At 35.3% G+C, this 21,453-nt stretch overlaps 1 protein-coding gene across 3 annotated transcripts in view; it reads right to left on the reverse strand.

Annotated features, from left to right (window-relative positions):
* The window catches only part of LOC149418127 (saccharopine dehydrogenase-like oxidoreductase), a 31,684-nt gene extending 10,567 nt beyond the window's left edge, over positions 1–21,117 (reverse strand). The window contains exons 1-2 of one of the 3 annotated variants that reach the window (XM_089639659.1): positions 20,974–21,117; positions 19,867–20,049 (exon numbers count right to left, since the gene is read on the reverse strand). In XM_089639659.1, the coding sequence (XP_089495785.1) occupies positions 19,867–20,041 (175 nt within the window). In that variant the 5' untranslated portion in view covers positions 20,042–20,049; positions 20,974–21,117. Of the gene's footprint in view, positions 1–19,866; positions 20,050–20,541; positions 20,615–20,973 lie in introns of those variants that run through there. The other 2 variants (XM_089639662.1, XM_089639660.1) reach the window with 2 other exon arrangements.
* Between the last annotated feature and the right edge of the window lie 336 nt (positions 21,118–21,453).

Below are 21,453 nucleotides of genomic sequence, written 5' to 3' on the forward strand. Positions count from 1 at the left end.
TATTTGACAGGTTCGGAATAAGCCGACGTAGTGCACCATTTAGAGCAGATGACCTGCAATCAGAAAGCTGCATGTTTTTTCAATTTGTATTTATTTAATTAAATTTGTACAATTTGTTTTACAATTTTAATTGGGGTCTAGGTAGTTATAATAGTACCGTTTATACAATGTATTTGCAGTGTTGCGAAGTTTGAAGATGTGTTCCGTGTTGAAATTAAACTATGTAATATTTTATAATAGATTTATTCTATTGCCGGAATAAAACAGCTGTGAATAAATTTTAACAATATTTTACATACCACACAAGTAATAAATCACAACAGACACAGCGAGGATTATTTAAGAAATCGCGGCGCGAAATGGTTAAGTTGTTTTGATTAGCTCGTTAAAAATATGTAAGTAGTAGACTCCCTGAGTACCTTCTCGCTGTCGCTTATATAAGGCGTGAGTGCATCGAGGATAATCCAGCGATCAGGTAGGTGGGCAGTACTTACGGCGTTTCGATAGTTTTAATATCATTCAAGTTGCACCTAAGAATGTTTGTGAACATTCTAGTTATTATGACTACAATATGTTGCCACCCGTTACGCCGAAGATTCTAGCGGTCACCCAGTGCCTGTATTCTTGTACCGTCCGGCTTGATCTCTAGGCAATGGCCGAAGTGTTCCAGTAGGTTCTACGAAGGCCTAGGTGCACTCTACTAAAACCTTGTAAGTGCATTGTAAGACATGAATAACATATCGATCTTTTGATCAACTACATTTAGGAAGTACGTGGCTCTCTCCACGGGTGAGTTCATGAACAGATTGGTGCGGCTCGCTCTACGATAAAGGAGGTTATGGCGACGTAATCGAGAGTGAGACTCTGGTTCAAAAAAAATAATCATAGCAATACCTGTACGTGTCTCTAAGGAGTGGTAATTGGTCATGCCCAGGATATAGATTGGTATTGCCAGGGGTAATATCATAATATGTATGTGTGGGTATTTCAGGCGAATAATTATTGCTTATAATAATTTCTTATCCTTTGTGCTATGCATAAAAAAATCTTATCTTGAAACATTAGTTAATCATTAAAAATAATAATTAAATTTCAGCGCTGGGAGGAATGAGAGAAAGGTGATGGAATGAGACAAACAATAATCCATTATATAAAACATAATCCAAAACAAAGGAGATTGGTCTTGAACCATTATTAGTATCAAAATGCGAATATAAAAGTGTCACCAACATTTTTCAATCATACTACGCACATACAACGTATCTAAAAAAATCATTATGTCAAACATTTTTTTCGAGATGCGGTTATGGACCCAGGTGACTTCGAAAGTAAGTAAAAACCATAAAATATTGAAATATCCCTCGTAACCACATAATCACACTTCAACATGCAATAATATATATGTATACTTCTGGGACACGATTCTCCAATAGCGATCAAGAGTTACGCTATTTTTATTTAGTTATTTTATTTTTTCTTATAATTTATTATTCATACTATCCATGTTGTAATTGTTAGTATGGTTACCCTATGATTGTGTCTGATAAGCCAGCACAGGTACCTTGTACTTTAGTTTTTTTTAAATTTATTTATCTATCAATATAAAGTTTTTTACGTGTATTTATCGACATCTGTCTCACTAGGGTACACCTGTGTCGAGACAGACGTATTCAGATACTTAAAGAATATTTACATGCATGACTAAATCAAAATACAAATTACAAAGTTGTATACATTTTAAACTATGGAGTCAATAGATAGATAATAGAAAGAGTAGGTACAGGTACGACAATATTGTAAATTTATATGCAAAATAAATGCATTTAGTTGGAGGACGTAGTTACAAAGGGGTTTTTATAAAATTATTGATTCTAATATTTTATTTTGTATTTGAATTGTTGTTATTGTTTACGTGTAATTTGGTTTACAGATGTTTGCGATAGTGGGATGCAGAAGTTAAGTTAACAGAAGAATATTATTATTGCCAACTTACTGCCCAATGCTTCTTTTGTTGACATTTTTGTTTTATTTTTCGTACATTTGTTACTAAAATTTTGTTTATTTTTGTCTACCGGTCTCGAAACAACCGTGTCATTAACTTTTCTTTTTTATGTTATTATTATATTAAGTTTACATATATGTATTTTTTTAAATGATATAATTGTAAAGCTGCACATCTTGATACAGGAATGCCCTAGTGAGATGTGCAGAGTATGTTTTTTTTATGTTAAAAACTGTTTTTTGAAAAAATAAATATGCGTTATGCGCCAACTATGAATGAAAAATTACCCGTCGTCTCAACGAACTTCCATTATATAAAATGGATGTTTCATTTATACGTATTCTTAAATACCGAAGGGTTGAAGAGATGATTATATTGGCAGCCCTGTGAATATTGTATGTTTCTGATGTTTTTGACGTTTCTACGGTGATAATTTGAAATGTAAAAAACAAAACATCACAGCATCATTTTTGTAATCACATTAGTTTCAACATCTAGAGCTGAAGAACGGGATGGAGATGTTATGAACAGAGACATACTAATTTAAGCTTTGTTAAACCTTAATATCTGACGAAGTCTTCGTCTGTCAAATTAGTGAAGGAATCGAACCTCTGGCGGAACGTTCTTGTTGGTCTCAAAGCAGCTGCTTCAGATTACTCTATATTATGTACTGCAGCCAACATCGCCGGCAAAACTTTTAAAATATATTTGATGCTTCCTTTTCGAAGAGCTCGCGGGAAATGATCTTAGGTTAGCATTCAATAGACTAGATTTTAACAGTTGTCGAAGACAAGTCGGTGACGACCGGTTCAACCCACTCGTTGTTCGAGCGGAATGACTTTTGACATTTTAGCAAGTATGTATGTATTTTCAATGAGACTCGAGAATAAGAAAGTCGACCAATGTATGTACTTTTGAAGCCTGGATTGGAGAATTGGTCCCCTAGCAACAATGCGCAATATAAGTTTAACCACATTCTTCAACGGAAACCCACAATGTTTTATTGGTGCCATATTCAGTCAAACCACAAGCAATAAAGTAACCGCAATAGTTTGGAATGAGACAATCTCCAATGAGCAAGTTATAAGTTCGCCTCTGAGCCTAGAGATCACAGGTGCAAAATCAGAAAAAACGCAAATTTTGAATACTTCATTCATTAATGAGTGTGCCCTTAACTTTCTCAACAGTTGTACATCTTAACATATAAAAATCACGTGTCACTGTGTTCATACACGCTAATCTCCGAAACCGCCCAACTGATGTCAATAAAATTTTGTGAATGTGTATGGTTGGTTCCAGCTTGAAATACAGGATAATTTTGGACCCAATAGGAGGCGCTGTTGTCGAGAACTAAAAAAAAAAATTGTTGAAAATTTTTTTTTTCAGATTTCTCATCCAAAAATACATACAACCACAAATTTTAACTTCCCTACATAGAAGGCGGTCTGTGGCAGGACAATGTCTTGTATTATAAAATGAATTCCAAATGGTTGGGTTAAATTCTAACTGGTTTCTAATCTTAATATGTAAAATCAGCCTACGTATGTTTGTGCCTCGAAAAGTAGTCGACCAATATTGTTAAAAATTTCAAAGTGTGTAATTATTAGTGCCATTTTTGCCAAGTTTGTTTTTATTAGTAGTTTGAATAGTAGAAGTCGGGAACGCCCAAGGAATACTTAACGTAATATCTAATGAGATACGAGTCGAATTAAAGTACATGTAATGTAGTTTTTTTAACATAGTATATAACAGTGGTATACAGTAGTGAATGGTGGAAGAAGTCGGAGGCGCCCGAGAAAGACATTAGCAACAGCGAAGCATTGCAGGGGATCCACTAGTTTTTTTATAAAAACAAGCAACAGCATTTATGCATACATGTAACGCTTAATGCAAGATTGCTGGATCATCAGCTATAGGTTTTGAGTGAAGTTTGTGCGAAGATGGTGGAAACTTGTATGCATTTATCGATGCACTGAGGTTCCTCAAAGCTTTACGGTCAGAGGCGGATTTGCAGTCTTGGCCGCCCTAGGCCCCAGACCATGTAGCCGCCCCTTTCTCAGTACCCATCATATTGACCAGGAGTATCCAAACTTTTCAGTAAGTTCCTAGGGTCAAAACCGTTTTAATTTTCCTGCCATTATCATTCATGGTTCATGGGGTGAGATTTGTCCAGGTCTTGGCGGCGGATACGTCTGCCCACCTGCAGCGTGGCGGGCCGGATCGAGAGAGACTGGGTGAGGGAGGCCTTTTGACCTTTCCAGCCGGACTATCTTGACCCATCGCCTTGCATCGCAGTTGGAGGGATGTATTCATACATATGTCACTCCTGGACACACTAATCCCCAGATTCCTACCCACCCCTCATACATTTTCCTTTTCAGAACTTCCTATCCTCCCCTTCCTTAAAAAGACCCTCCACACAGCATCACCTAAGATGACATAGGTCGTGAGGGAAAATATTTTCCTCAAAGCCTTCCAAAGGATTGGAAATACGCGAGCGGGCGAGCGACGGAGCATGATAGGTGTGGTGAGGGCGGCTGCGGGGCGTGGGGGCGCGCTGTGTGCTGTGTGTGAACACGCTCTTGCATATCGCTATTTCGTACATAGAATATTTAGGTACTTAGGAAGTAATTTCTTGTTATCATCTGTGACTTTTTTGTCACGATTGGCCGCCCCTAATATCTGGCCGCCCTAGGCCCGGGCCTACATAGGCCTAAGGGCAAATCCGCCTCTGTTTACGGTGCCCATATTTGGGTGCAAAATTTGTTGTACCATATAAAAAACAATAACATAGGAAATATTGTGAAACAAAGATAGTCCAATACAGTACCTAACCATTTGCAATGCAAATAAATTAATTTTTAGCTGAATAACGGCTGGGGGCACATGAGTTAGTTGAGGAGCTGGATGCAATAACAACTTAAACGTTTAAAAGATCCCATCGCTTTTTCGGTATATCCAATCCATTCTTTATCTGCTGAGTAATATTACTTCTGAAGGTTTCACACAGACGGAACTACATGCAAAAATTTAGAACACTAGTTATAAGTTAAACGTGAATACTGAGCATTTCAAAATAAACTTTTAACTACACAAAAAATAAATTATTACTAAAAAATAAAACTATTTTCATCATAAGTTATTGCATCCAGTTGTTCCTCAAATTGCCATTGGAAAGAGCTTGTAATACTGTTAGAGATAGTACTTGTAATGTACAATGTTTGATGATATTTTGATAATATTATTAGACATCAAAGATGATTCATTACAAAAAATGTATATATTTACACAATAACAAATTTTTATCAAAATTTGAGTAATCTTCAGGGATTTAGGTGTTTTGTTCCGCAATCCCTTGAGATTTTAAAAAGGTGCGGGGCTTTTAAGCCATAATCCACGTGATGATTTCAATGTCAAAAAAAAATGCAGTCAATAATAATTGAGTAATCATTCGGGAGATTAGACTGTCAATAACGATTCCGATTTTTATTAATATCTACACAAACAGTGCAAAGATTAAAACATAATAATAATTATTATGTAATACAACGCACCGGGAGGTATTCTGATTCAATTCTTCAATAGTTACAAAATTACTTTGTGGTGTCATTTTAATTATATGAAAATGAAATAATTTGTATACACCACTTTTAATCAACAATAATCTTCATGTTTCAAAGCCAATGGCATCTTCGACAGGATAATTAAAAAAATAAAAATAATAATTTAATTTTGTATTTTAATTTGTTTGTGGATTTAAAAACAAAACAAAATAAAAACTTTGTTACTAACAAACTACCAAATTAGTGGATTCAGTATTTATTGCAGTAATCATTTTTTTTCATTTATAAAATATGTATGTATTTATCTTAAGGGGATGTTACCGCAAGAGCAGCAAAATTGCAGTTTTTAGAAATTTCTATATTGTTTATCAGAAAATAATATTATATTTTGAACAGATAATTTATTCTTCTAAACACTGAGAAAACAAAACGTATTAAAATGTTTAAAACAATTGTGTAAAAAAATATTTACAGAACCTGTAAAAATAGCTTTAAGTTCGATTATATCCTTTAATTTTAAATATATAAATTATCACCACCTCAATGTCGTCTAAACGAGCATTAAAACAATGCTTAAATAAATAAAAAGGGTTTTTCAATACTAAGATATTGTTCCTTGTATCATCGCATTATATAAATCGCGACGCAAGTTATTTATCTTCAGTGTCCGAGAAGGCTTCGAAGTGAGAGCAAGTTTCATTTTACAAAAAATAAATACGTAAATGTGTAGGCACATGAGAAAAAAGATCACACTAAAGGTTAGTCGTTATGTTATTATGTATCATTTCTAGCCCAAGTTGACTTTTTTACTATAAATCCCGTTTTATGCGACACTTGGCCAGCTGGCTGACAACCAGCGGTACAGAATGTTATAGAGTGCCCCTTCACTAGAATCGTATTCCTAGTTTTATTTATTCACGCCCTACTGGGCTTTTACATAAATTTCTAACTATACAGTTATGTTTTTTTTTCCTAATTTTTATATTAATTACATACAATATTATATAAATCAATACGAATAATGGGAACCCACTAAGGCGCAGCCTGTGCGTGGATAATTAATATATATATATAAGTTATTATATTATTGTACCTAAAAATAAACAAACAAGATTACATTTGGTCTAAGCGGATTGTACAAAAAGTGTTTACAATAGTGTATAGTGAAGTTATAAGTGTTTAGTGTAATATATGGTGATTATTTTATGAGAAACATAAATTGATACAATTAAATAAAAAAAGTTTCAACTGCTGTATCGAAAAGCCATAATTTTAACTCTTTTAAATATTGAGGAAGTTTAGTAATCACTTGAATATTTTTCGGTAAAAGATTGAAAGTACGAGGTCCAATGAAACTGCAGTGTGTTTGCATTTGTTTTGTAGTCGTTTGGGGAGTATAAAATACATTATTATTTCTACTTTTGATTCTGTTTTCATTTATTTCGAATTTATTTTTGTTTCGAAGATGTATTTCATAGTTTGCAAAATAAATAGTTTACGGAGACTGAATAGTTTAGATTCTTTGTATAACTCATCTGTTGAAAATGTTCTTTTCCGATTATACATAACCTTGATGGTATAATTTTGAGTTATTTGTAAAGGTTTTATATGTGCATGAAGCGCACCGCCCCATCCTATTATTCCATATATGAGTGAAGATTGCACCGAAGAAAAATAAATAATTCTCAGTTTTTCAACATTGAGCACTTCTTTTATTCTGTAAAATATGTATGTAAGATATCTTAATTTACAGACGGTATTATTAATTTGTAACTGCCAATTTAATTTTTTATCAATAATAATACCTAAATATTTGATCTTTTCAACTTTTCCTAGTTCAAAGCAAGATGAGGATATTTCTTGATTACAGTTAGCATTATGTATTCTAATATTAAGGTTATTTGAGGGTTTATTTTTACTATTTTTATAAAAGGTTAGGTAAAATGTTTTACTATAGTTTGAGAAGATTCTATTACTTTTTAGCCATGATGAGACATATGTAATACATTTTGCTGCCTTCAAAAAAGTTTCAGGCCGGGATTTTCCATTCACTATTATTGCTGTATCATCAGCGTAAGATACAATTTTACCAGGGATCATAACATCACATAAATCGTTTATGTATATTAGAAAGAGAATTGGGCCAAGCACAGTTCCCTGTGGTACACCATTTTTATTCCTGTTTCAGTACTATAAAAATTCCCTATTTTTGTTTTTTGTTTTCTGTCTTTGATATAGCTAGTAAGAATTTTTAGTGTATCATTTATGAAACCTATTTGAGTAATTTTTATTTATTTATTTATTTTGTAAGAAACAAACAGCTTTTATATAATATGCAGTGATCATAGACATATGAATATTAGTAGACCTGCCCTAAGTGATTAAAAGCGTATTATCCCCACTCCCCATACCGGTTCCATTGGAGCCGGCTGTGCTCGCGTATGGCCTCAAGTGAAATTTGAAAACGTGACGTCATCATTCTTGTGAGAACTATGGTCGAGGCATCATCGGTTCATTTTACGAAATAACACGGCAAAATTTTGACCTAATGCTATGAAAACTTGTAAAAATAGATGTGAAAAAGAGAATAAACCCAATTGTCGTATTACATTCCATATACAGGGTGTCCGGAAACTCGTAGTACAAGCGGGAAACTGGTGAATCTACATCACATTTGGAGTCGATTTTGTAGTATATTTTTTTTTTATTTGAGCTTTCGTTATCGAGTAAATCGAGTTTGAAGTTGATTTTTTTTTTTTTTAATTTTTTTTTTTTTAATCAAATTCTTATAAATTATTACTGAAGATCAAAGTACCCAACTAATTAAAACTATTTGAAAGTAAAACAAATGAAGAAACTCGGATTTGAAGCATTATTTTGAAATCACCCTTCATTTAACCCGGTGTAATCATAAAATATTTCTGCTCTGCAGGGTTAAAACATCTGTTATTCAACCCTAAACACCAGAAAAAAATTTAACCCTAAAATAGCCGAAAAATATTTTTTTTTGGTTTTTTTTTTTTTTTGAAAATGCTCAAATCAAAAAACTTTATGTTTTTTTGGGTTCCCCATGTGGTGTAGATTCTCCAGTTTCCCGCTTGTACTACGAGTTTCCGGACACCGTGTATAAGCATTATTTTACTTTATTTTAAGCATATAATATGGATCAGTTGTAGAAACATGTCTGGACGCGAAACACAAAACTGGTTGGTTGCTGGGAAGTAAATTATGAACATTTATAAAAGTGTCTTAACTAAATACTTAAACGAAATATTCGACTCTGAAAATAGAACCGAATTTTTTTGCCGAATTTGGACTTCGCAAATTTGTTCATAACGTGGCGAGTAATTTGTGCTCCCATGTAAAAATGTCTATTCATTCAAAAGCAGATTTTACTTTTAAGAAGTAAATGGTGATATTATAATGCGAGATGCCTATTTACTGTCAGATTGATTTATTGACGAATCACAGTCAGCTTCACACCCTTCGTTCTTCAACAGTTGATTTTACCCCTCGCCATTATCTTCTCGTCTTTTTAATTCCTATGTCTGTGGCAGTGATAGATATAAATATACAAGTTAATTGAAGTCAAGCCACAGAAGTTTCTTATGTTAAAGTGCATTAGAAATGAAGTTTTAGTTTCTTAAAATTAATTTTGTGTTAAAGGAAGGGGAGAGTTTATAATTTATGTGTTAAATTTTTTTTTTTAAATTCTTTCTATTCTTTCGATATGGGCTTGGTATAAAGGAGTCCAGATCGGTGTACAGTGTTCCAGGTGTGGGCGAATATATCGTCGCATTAATTCGTAGACTGCGTAACTCCAAATTTTTCGAAAATACGTTTTTAATGCCATCTGGTGTTAAAATTAGACCCGCATCGACTAGTAAAACTCGAAAATTTAAAAAAAAATTAACCTTTTAGATAAACACAAATTAGAAAACTGCGTAAAATTATGGTGCCATTTTTACTCGCGAATACTTCGTAACTCCTTAATTCAGTATTGACCGGTGAGCCGTGCACGCTTGTTGTGTTTTTGACTGAGGAAATTTATTTACGATGTAATAGTTTTACCGTGAAATTAACTGAGATAAGTTGATTAATCAATTTTGAACATTTTATAACCTTAATTTTAATTGTGAAGTCACGAATAGTGTTTTGTATCTGTAGTCTAAACTGACGTCTTCTGCACCGTGTGACGCTCTGCCGTAGCTCTCTTGTTTTATGTGCCTCTGCGGTTTCGTAAATACCTAATAGGTCCTTGTTCTGTGATTATCTCTTCTTCAAGGTCACCATCTCTTTGCAAGTGGATCTCCTCCTGATGCATATCCGGATCCGGTTCTTCACTGTCCTCTTCAAACAAACCCAAAATATTTACGGTGGAACGTGCGGCAATTCCATCTCGTCTCTCCTCAGACACAGTCCGTTCTCTGTCAGGCATCTTCCGCGGGTCAAGCACATGTCTTGGTATGCCATCTACTTCGATGTTGTTGACTGAAGTAAGTCCTGTCACCCTTCCATGCACGATGTGCATCTCCCATCTACTGGTTTAACCGCAAGAAGATCGCCCACTTAGAGCTCAGTCAATACTTCCTCTTCTATATTCACTTGCGCAGAAGGGTGTCTCCACGAGTGTGAAGTGTGAACTATACTAGACAGCGCAATACCTCGATCATCCTGACTTTTTGCAGCCAAAGATTGTACCGAAACACTGCCTGCAGGGGATCGCTTCCACTTCTGGCTGCAGTTCTCTTTATTGTTTGATGATGTCGTTCAACTATACCGTTTCCAGCTGGTCGGTATGCCGCGCAAAATCTTTGACGAACATTCCATCTCTTACACTTATCTGTAACACTGTAGGAACAAAATGCAGTACCATTGTCTATGAGAACTACTTTGGGCGGGCCTCTTTCCCGAAACACTTCTTCCAAATGTCTGATAATCGAAGCTGCATTATCTGACTCGATTTCCCGCCACACGGCAAATCTACTTGGACCGCAATCGATAAATGTGAGTAAACATTTCCTACCGAAATGAGTAACATCAACTGCCAAGCGACTCCAGGTTGTCACAACATTAAGATTACCCGCTTCATGGGATGATGGTGGAGGGTCAATTGTCCTGCATTGTACGCAGGAACGCACGCATCTATCGACGTCCTTTCTTCTCGCCTCGGGATCGACCAGCCGGGCAAGATGAAGCGTTCACTTTACTCCAAAGTGATGCTGAGCATGAAGAGTTTCTACGCTTAAAGCACATGTTTGCTCACCAGTTCCACTTTCAAGTCTCTCCCACCTATCTTCACACTCTGAGGAGTCTCTTTCACAACGTTTCCTGTCATGGCTACTCTTTGCCCGGGTCTTGCAAACCCTAGTAAGTACATCAGTTTTATTTCTACAGGACAACAAGGGTGATCGACAATGTCAGATCAAATTCTTCTACAATCTCCTTCATCAACTCCAAGCGTCACTTAACGATCATCTCTGACACGACTACTCCCGGTCAGTGTAGATCTCACCCAGCATAAAACCGTCGCCGAATCTGTAATGATCTCCAGAGTTTGAAGATTTCACCTGAGAGTCAGATTTAATCCCTTAAGGAAGGAAAAGTACCAGCATTTACAAGACTTAAAACAGATATTAGAAAAGGATTGCCACTCCTTTAACGATAACCTTCCGCATCATTAAAATCATTAAAATGCATCTAAATAGACTGCCTCGACATACACATACTGTGTTTTATTACATACATATGTATATTACATACATGTTACATACATATTGTGTTTTATTTTGTAAATGTAAAATTCCTATCTCCCAAATTTTCCGCTAGGTTGTTCATAAAACTGTTCGCAGAAAAGTATGTATCTTTTGTAAAATGCGTATCTCCATTCTCGGTTTTTACGTAAACTTCGTAACTCCGATTTGAAATAGAAAGCCTTAACTTACAAAAGTTTAATGATTGAAAATAAATTTCCAAATATATTATATGTTCGAAACATAAATAAAAAGAATAAGCCGTCTTTAATTTTTTTTCACTACGAGGTTTTTTGTGCCTCCTGTAAAATTTTACATTTGGGAGTTACGCATTCTACGAATTAATGCGACGATATGAGGTGTAAAGGGAATATAGAGTGTTTATGTTGTGGAAGGGTTTTGCTATGCGAATTATAAATCCCAGCATTTTATTGGCTTTGTTAATGATGTCATCAGTGTGTTGGATAAAGTTTAATTTAACATCCAGTGTTTCCCCAAGGTCCCTGATATATTTTACTTCATTGATGTGTGTGCCGTTTAGTGTGTATACAAAGGATATTTTATTTTTATTACGTGTAAATGTTAATTCATTGCATTTTGCGATGTTAATAACAAGTTTGTTTAATTCGCAATAGACAAAGAGACGATTGAGGTCCTCTTGAAGTTTAATGCAGTCGTTGATTGATTTAATAACTAAGTATATTTTTTTATCATCTGCATATGCTAGGTAATTAGCATGTAAAAAACATTTGTGAATATCGTATATATACACATTAAATAATAATGGGCCTAAATGAGAACCTTGAGGTACACCGGAGGGCACAGAGAAGAAGCTGGACTTTGTTCCCTCAACTAAGACACTTTGAAGTCTACTCCAAAGGTATGAAGTGAGCCACCGGAGTAAGTCACCATGGATGCCTAATTGTTTTAATTTTTGAATTAGAATGAAATGGTTTACCTTATCGAAGGCCTTAGAGTAATCAGTGTAGATTACATCTACTTGGTTTCTTGTCCATATTACATGTTAAATATTCCGTAAAATTTACCAAGTTTGTAAGTACTGATCTTTTTTGAAGAAATCCGTGTTGTTGGTTTTGTATATTACGAACAATTGTTGTGTAAATTTGATCGTAGACAATTCTCTCAAAAAGTTTACTAAATACCGTGAGTATTGAGATTGGGTGGTAATTTTCAATGTCAATTTTTGACCCTGTTTTATGAATAGGGATTATAATAGCTTCTTTAAACTTTGTGGGAAATTTACCTTTTTTTAGTGACATTATAAATATGTATTGTCACTAAATTATAAATATGTTAGTTAAAGGGTAAGAAAGATTTGTGGCACATTTTTTGATGAAATATGGCGAGATACCGTCACTACCTATCACTACCTACCAATCTACTTTAATAAGTAGATTGTGATTTACCATATCGAAATTTAAATTTTTTTTTTTTTATTAACATTCAAACCTGCTAAACTACTTATGTAGTTTGTCAGCAGGTACATAATGACAACATTTTTGCAATAACATGGTACAATTGTAAAACAGTATGTAGGTATGTATAATGTTGATGATAAATGAATGCCTAATAATAATTGAAAATATCTTGGAAAAATGTAATATCAATCCGGTAATAAGAAAAGAGTTATTCCAGCTCATAAAAATCTGCGTAGATACAAATTATTTCCTTTTCAATGATATCTATTACCAACAACATGATGGTCTCCCCATGGGGTCACCATTAAGTCCACTTCTAGCGGAGATATTTATGGATTATATTGAAAATATAATTCTTAAATCTCCCTTAGCTAAACATATAGTATATTATGTCCGATACGTAGACGACATCCTTATATGTTGGAATGGTACCAACCGACAGTTAGATATCTTTACTAATTGGGCCAACACCGTTGATAATAAAATCTGCTTCACAGTTGAACATGAGATTGAAGGTAAAATAAACTTTTTAGATCTGACAATTGGTAAAAGTAATAATAAACATACCTTCGAAATATTTAGAAAACCAACTTTTACAGATACAACAATAAATTCAAATTCAAATCATCCTTGGTCCCATAAATTATCAGCTTACCATTCAATGGTACATAGACTCATTAACATTCCCTTAGACAATAAAGCTTATGTAAAAGAAAAGGAAACGATAAAAACGATCGCGATTAATAACGGCTATGAGGCAAATAACATTGAAAAAATAATAAAAAATAAGAAATATAAAAATAAAATCAATTTAATATATCCGGTAAATAACAAAAATATAGAAAAATTTGCATGTCTCGAATTCCTCGGCCCAATATCTGAAAAAATTGCAAAAGAAATTAAAAAATGTGGTTTAAATATAGCTTTTCGAACAAACAATAATTTAGGAACAAGCCTTAAAAACTCTAAAAGTAAAATCCCTATACTCAATAACAGTGGCATATATGAATTAAAATGTGACCACGCCGATTGTAACGCCACTTACATCGGACAAACGGGGAGGGCATTCTCAACTAGATTCAAAGAACATAATATACGATGTTATAATAATAAAAACACATCCTCAAAATTCGCAGAACATCTCTTGGTGAATAATCATACCCCACTTAACAACAAGGGTCCTAAACCATTGCATATAGAAAAAAAGGGCATTAGATTAAATTTACTTGAACAATTAGAAATCAATAAACGAACGAATGACCCAAATTTAACACTAATTAATAAAGTACGGAAAATAATTTACTCACCACTTCTCAGTATTTTCACAAAACCTAAGCAGTATAATGCACCCAAATAATTCATAGCAATAAAGTCATTAAATAATTAAGAACTCATTACCATTTACTGAGGGGAAAACATAGATTGGTTTAACCAACAATATATAATGTCATCGGTTTAAACAGTAATAAATCAATGTATGCACCTTCAAAATTTACATTTGAAATAGTATAAATACGTCGTCTCAATGTGGAATAACCACAGTTTGAAAATGGCCTTGTAAGCCTAAACAGCTGTCACAATAATAAAAAACTAAAACACTTGCAGAACTTAATAATAATATTATCAAATTTAATCTAAATTAAATTTATAAAAAAAAAAAAAAAAAAAAAAAAAAACTACTACAAAGCCCATAAGATTATATAAGCTATAATATTCCACTACCATTTTACGATTCCTTGTACACTCCACAAAACAATGTTGTGGAACGTTATAATCCCGCGAGAAAGCTGAATTATTAGGCAAAATTTTCGCGGAAAACTCAACTCTTCAAGATAACGGAGAGACTCCCCCTTCCATTCCGCACTGCGGTTTTCAAATGGAGGAACCGAAGATCCGGAACAGAGGTTCTCCGAGTCTTGAACAAGCTTGAAAGTCTTTTGAAGTCGACAAAGCCAGTGGGCCGGAGGTATTCACCTGCCTTGGTCCTCAAGAGGTGTTCTGCAGAAATGACTCCAGTGCTCGCGAAATTATTTAGGCTCTCTCTCAAAGGTGGAAAGGTGCCAGATCTTTGGAAAAAGGCAATCGTCCACCCAATCCCAAAAAAGGGGGACCGCTCCGACCCTTCTAACTACCGTCCCATAGCCATCACTTCCATACTCTCGAAGGTATTAGAAAGGGTGGTTAACAACAAATTGCTCACATATCTCGAGAATAACAATATCCTAAGCGATCGGCAATATGGATTTCGTCGAAACCGATCGTGTGGCGATCTACTCGGATATGTGACGCATATTTTTATTGCACATCAACGATCTCGTTGAATGTGCACCAATTCACTGCTACGCTGATGACAGCACCGTTCACGAGGGTTATCTTTTTGACAGGCCCCCTTCCACCTATGATGTCCGAACAGCTCGGGAAGTTTTGAAGCAAAAAATTGACCACCACCTCGAGATGGTTCGTGCCTGGGGTAAGGCCAACTTGGTCAGTTTCAACGTCTCAAAAACCCAAGCGTGTCTGATTTCGGCAAAGAGGGAGATCAATGACTGTCTGGTGCAATTTGATGGGAGCACTCTCCCCAATAAAGACTCCATTGAAATGCTTGGAGTTACTATATCAGACCAGCTCAAGTATCGGGGATCCATAGAAGCCCGAGTAAATCAGGCCTCCAAAAAGTTGGGCGTCTTGTACAGGGCTAGGAGATTCTTCAACAGTGACCAGCTGCTGACCCTGTACAAGTCTCAAGTCCGCCCAACTATTGAATTTGGGAGTCACCTTTGGGCTGGTGCCCCAAAATACTTAATAAACCTGCTTGAATCTGTGCAAAGGAGAGCGATCCGTCTGATTGACAATCCATTGTTAACAGACCGATTGCCTTCTCTAATGCATAGACGCAATGTAGGCATGCTGTGTCTGTTCTACAGGTATTTCAATGGAGCCTGCTCCAAGGAGCTATCAGCATTGATTCCTGATGCAGCGGTGCACGTGCGCGAAACTCGACGGACACGAACTGAACACCCGTTCACGGTTGACGTTGGCTTCATGAGAACGGGCCGTTTTTACGACTCGTTTTTGTGTAAGTCGGCTCGTATGTGGAACGAGCTACCGGCATCTGTTTTTCCTCCCTCCCATAATCCGAGCCTCTTCAAGGCCCGCATTAACAAATCCCTTCCTACAGCCCCTACCTTATTCCGCCTCACAACGCCGCCCAACTGGGTGGTGACATAGTTCCCCTGTCTGTACACTGCACAGGCAGGGACACTCTTGTGAGGTGTCACATATAAAAAAATATAAAAAATAAAAATAAATTAATAAATAAAAAAATAAAAAAAATCAAACTTTGGGCACCGAATTATCCATCCTAGTTGAATCTGACCACCGGAATTGGTCTAAATTTCTTCCTCAAATTCAATCAGCAATGAACAATTCTGTCAATTGCGCTACAGGTTACACCCCGTATTTTTTGATGCACGGTCGGGAGCAGATTATAGATGGAGATCTGCACCGTAACCCGATAGCCGATGGGGAGGACAATTTGCAAAATTGTGCCCATCATAAAGCTTATGCTCAGAGGCTAGGAGAATTGTCTTCAGTTTACAAACAAGTAGCAAACGCTCTGCTCAAAGCATATCAAAAGGGAGCAAACCATTATAATTAGCGTAGGAAACATGTTACCTATCAGGTAGGCGACTTAGTGTGGAGAAGAAATTTCTTTCAATCTAACGCGTTAAACTATTTAGCTCAAAAATTAGCTCCCCGTTTTGTGCAAAACGTAGTGGTAAAAAAGAAATCAGATCTAGTTTATACACTAATCGATCTAAAGGGTAAAGAAACTGGCGACTTTCATGTGAAAGACATTGTCAAATCGGATAATGTACCAGTTTAGTTTCCATCCGTTGGTGCTTCGGAGGGACTGGCCATCCTTGCCGAGGTACTATAAATAGACTTAAATAGTTGTTTTTTCTCTTTCAAATGCACGGGTTTCTGCAACCGGCCTGATAAACCGAGTTGGAGCATCCTAGCATTCTTGACAGTCATCAGTCCTGTCATAGAAACTTTTCAAGTTGATGTTTACCACGTAAACAGGCAATTTTTTTTTTTTTCAAAAAAAAAAGGGGACACTCGTTGTTAAACACGAATCCAACTCCGGTAGCCGTACCCGGGTTGAATTCTATATCATGCATATGATATAATCATAAAGCCAATAATAAATAGTTAAGTAGCATAATAGTTATTTTGTTAGGTGAATCTTTTTGTTTGAACGAACGAACAACAAAAATATGTCTACATTGCTTAATTGGTTAACCTAGAATACCGAAGGATTATCGCCACTTCTTCCGTGTTCTAGGCACATTCCTTAGATTTAAGGATCTCTAAATTGTTCATTAGATATTATTTCTTTCAGAATTTGATTTGCACAGTGATACCTGTCCATGTATCTCTTTGCATTCTAGTTTCTATGTGGTTTAATCTCATTTACCATAAACATTGTTATTGCGAATGCTTTATCATCACTTTGTCAGTTTATCTACTCATGGTAGTACTTTCTAATGGAAATTTTAAATTCCTCCTAAATCATAATAACTTATACAGTTTATGTTTATTGTTAACCTTTTGAACGCGTTAATATGCTCCGTTTTATCTATACCCGTACGCGGTACATATTTTCAAATACCTATGCACGCAATTAAATGTCAAATTATAGCATTCTGGCATGATTTATTGGACTATATAGACAGAACAGATTATTCTCAACAATATGAAAACAAATCTTCGTGTGTCAACACTCTTAGATGTTTATAAAACAAAAACATAAAATTTTACACAAAGACGTACCGTATCTTTTGAATGTGGTCCCGCCATTCACTCGGCGTCATAAATAAACCACTCTCGGCGTGTGTGTACTAAGGCTACTGCGTTGTTAGATACAAGTGGGACACCATGATCACTTATCATTTTTAGTTATGAAAAGTTGTGAATGACATACTAGTACTAACGCCATCCGTTGACAAAAATGTAAACTAAAGGACTAAAAGGCGCGAAGAGGCGCACTTGATTTTCGATCTTTTTTTATGAAATACAATTTTATTTTTGAGAAATTCTCGTAGATGTCAGCATCGTGATAGTTCTACGAATGTCCAAGTGAGCAAGAAATACATTTATGACGAAAGAGCGCTGGAATATCGGCCGTCAAAGTTTCCGTATCAACTGTTGATACAGCCGCGTGTGAGTATAGACTTTTTGCCGTAACAACAGTTGATACGGCCGCGTGCAAAGAGTTAAATACGTAAAATGTGTTTTCCACAGAAACCATTTAAAGTAACTAGTTTTCATGCAGTTTGCAAATGTTAAAAAAAAAATGGTGAATATTTTTTTTTTATTCGCACTGCCCACGCCATTGTATAATGGTCTGTTTACTTATACCATTACACCATACCTGAAGGGTTGGTTGTTGACATTTTCATATAATAAACCACCTTAAGCACCTGCGAGCGTGTAAAGGTTTGAATACTCTGTTTATTACTACAATTAGCCTGGTTCTAAATGTTGTAAATTTAATGTGATATAATTCTCTTGTACACTCCCCAAACGACCTAGTCAGGTAGGATAAATAAAACTCAATGAATTAAACATTTTGGTTTTTTTTCTATCTCTTTGGGAGAAGTAAACTCAGTGCAAGTGAGGATTGGTTTACCATCCTAAAAGTGAAACCTTTATGGTTATTGTGAACTAATTAAGAGACAGTGATGCATTAATGCATATGGTTGTGAATATAACTGACGTGCTGGACACACATATATATAATATCGATCAAGAATGTGTTGTCCGTATGTATCATTAGTGTTTATACTTGGAGAAGATTAAATTGTCTTTACTGTAGATGTAACGTTAACGGAAGTCCAAGACGTAAAGTCAGTTTATCATCACCCAGCATATTCAACGCTGTGGGTGTTTGCGGACCCCGTTCACGGAAAATTAGTTCCATGTTCTCTAGATTAAGTTTTTCTATTTTTAAGTTTGATTTAATTGAGAGTGGTTGCATCGCTTCGATTTGATTTTTCACCTTCAGGTACGTAAAGGTTAATAAGTTTTTAAAATTTCCCGTTTAGTACTAAGTTCCAACGTATTTCTAGATAAAATCACTAAAATTACATATTCGTATTAAAATGTTAATCGTATTAAATTTTACACAATACATTTCATTTAGTACAATAGAGCGAGAATTTTGGCAATCTGGGGAACAATCAATTTATCAAATAAAAAGGCAATTTGTTGAATATAAAGAGTACATTAGATTCCAGGGCTACTTGCTTTTGTTATTGATTGAAAATATAGATAAAGAAAAGCCCAGCTATGTTTATAATGCTTTCTTTTCGAACAAGGTTGAAAAAAAATTAATACAGCACATTGGAGAGAAGTTTCAATGTCAAATTTTACTTGGAGATTGCTAAAGAAGTATAACGGTTCATAATCGAAAATAAAAACAAAGGGGCTTGGCAAGCGAACACAGCAGCGATCTCACAATGGCGACTCGTCCACCAATAGCGGACGTGATAACTGACACGGTCTCCAGCACCGCCAAGGGCTGAACGAGCGAACTCGAACCGATTCATCCTGTTCCTGACTGCCGAGGTTACCACACCCCGTTTAAATATCAATATTAAATTATGTGGTGTTAATTGATTGTAAATATAACTGTAAGTAACTTTAATGGAGTTCTTATTTGATATATCATCCATAATAACAACCATAGGGGAATATGCGAAATGGAAGCTTACCGACTGTCATCAAGCTGCAACCAAACCAAGTTATGCCTTTGGTGTGTGGGTAGAAACATAGGTGGGGCGCCGCTGAGCGTAGATGCTATTTGTAGTAATATTGATAGACAATGTTGGTGACACTTTTGTGCGCACGGTTTGATACTAAAAATGGTTCATAATCTGTCTCCCTTGTGGCTATTACTTATGTTCTTAACGTTAACCCGACGACATAGATTAGTAACAAAAAATAACATAATAAAATAGCAGGTTAGATTAGTTTTTTTATCACTTTTTGTTACTTTACATCACTTTTCAATATTTTGCCACGGAACCTTTCATAACACTAACCAGTTTTTTGCTGCAACTCCTTAATGATCTTCTCCAGCTTGGACTGGGAGCGGCCAGCGATGCCCCAAGTCAGCTCCGGATGCTGTTTACTGATGCGGTTTAACTCCTCGACGGAGTACTTCCCTGTGAAGCCACTGGCCCCGAATATGATCAGATCCAACCTTTGCGCCATCATGAGAGATACTGAAAAGATTAAATCTAATGAATTATTTTTTTAAAATAACATACTTATGGTACAGACTATGAGCATCGAACTTGACCCGTTCACTTGAACTGCCAGTCTAGCGCCCTACCCACCAGGATATCAACTGCCTCATTTTGGATATGGCGAAGATTCACATGACGGAGAACAGTAGGATGATGGCTGACTTTCAATAATCGCGCTTCCTTCTATTTCTTGAGTCAATTTCAAGTGTTCATCATCAGGGCAAACGTCTTACACAATAGTAAATCCATAATACAAAACCATTTAAGAATCAACCAGAAAGAATCTTAGATTATTATTATTTCTGAGTGTTGAAATGATCAGAAACATAATGTTATACAACAACTAACCAAAATTATTAATTTAGGTATTGAATAGAATATTGAAAATATTCTTAAAAACAAGAAACACTCACAGCATGATTACTTTACTCTGAAGTACAATAATTATTATTATCAATGCATTGTTACCTTTCTTCTTAAATTCGCAAAATCACAATACTTTTAACAAACTAGCTGCTTCGACTTCGGAAGAATATTCGTGAATATTCCTTGCGGACCTTTGACCCAAGCCGATACGAACATTTACACTCGATATAAAATAATCCCTGCCGTAATCTACGAAAAACACGAAGATAAAGTCCAAGTCGACAGGTATTAATATTATTATTAATTAGTATAATAATAATATCGCTATATGCAACATCAATAATATTTATGTCGGTAAAACGTAAAAAGCCGGTAAGGCGCAACATTTTCTCATACGGTTTGGTGTGATATTTATTTAGTTGAAATGAGCAACTATAATTTTGGGGATAAAGTTAGCAATGTGCGTCTTGGATTAAGAAGAAAACTATTGAAATACAAACATCAAAGGTAGGTTAAATTAAAAATTTATATTACCTTGTAAGAAAAAATGGTAGGTACCCAAGGAAAGTTACCGCTGCGTGACGTACCTATCTTGTTTTGATTTTGATTTGGCCGGTTCTTGGTGGTTCTTGGGGTTCTTGAGTTCTTGGATCTCTTTTCACGGTCTTCTTTACAAAGTTAAGCATAGTGTTGTGCATTATCTGGACTTCGAAAACCTGAGCCTTTCGAAATCGATTAAAATTATTATACAAATTGTACGGGGGTAAAGTGCGCTAACTTTAGGGGGTGATTCTACATGACGTTAGAAGTAAAAATCATTACAACTTTTATCGAAATTCCAACGTTTAAGGTAGTTTTTAGGTTAAAAAGTTATATTTTGTTTGCATGGGAAAATAAAAAGTCTTTTATGGTATAATTTTTTTTTTTGGGAAAAATTAGTTCAAATTTTGAAAAAAGTCATTTTTCTTTTTATTTCTACCATCTTGTAGAATCACCTCCCGAAGTTAGGGCACT

This window comes from Hesperophylax consimilis, chromosome 14 (assembly GCF_061612785.1).
Source record: "Hesperophylax consimilis isolate HC1 chromosome 14, BYU_Hcon_1.0, whole genome shotgun sequence".
Classification (NCBI taxonomy): Eukaryota; Metazoa; Arthropoda; class Insecta; order Trichoptera; family Limnephilidae; genus Hesperophylax; species Hesperophylax consimilis.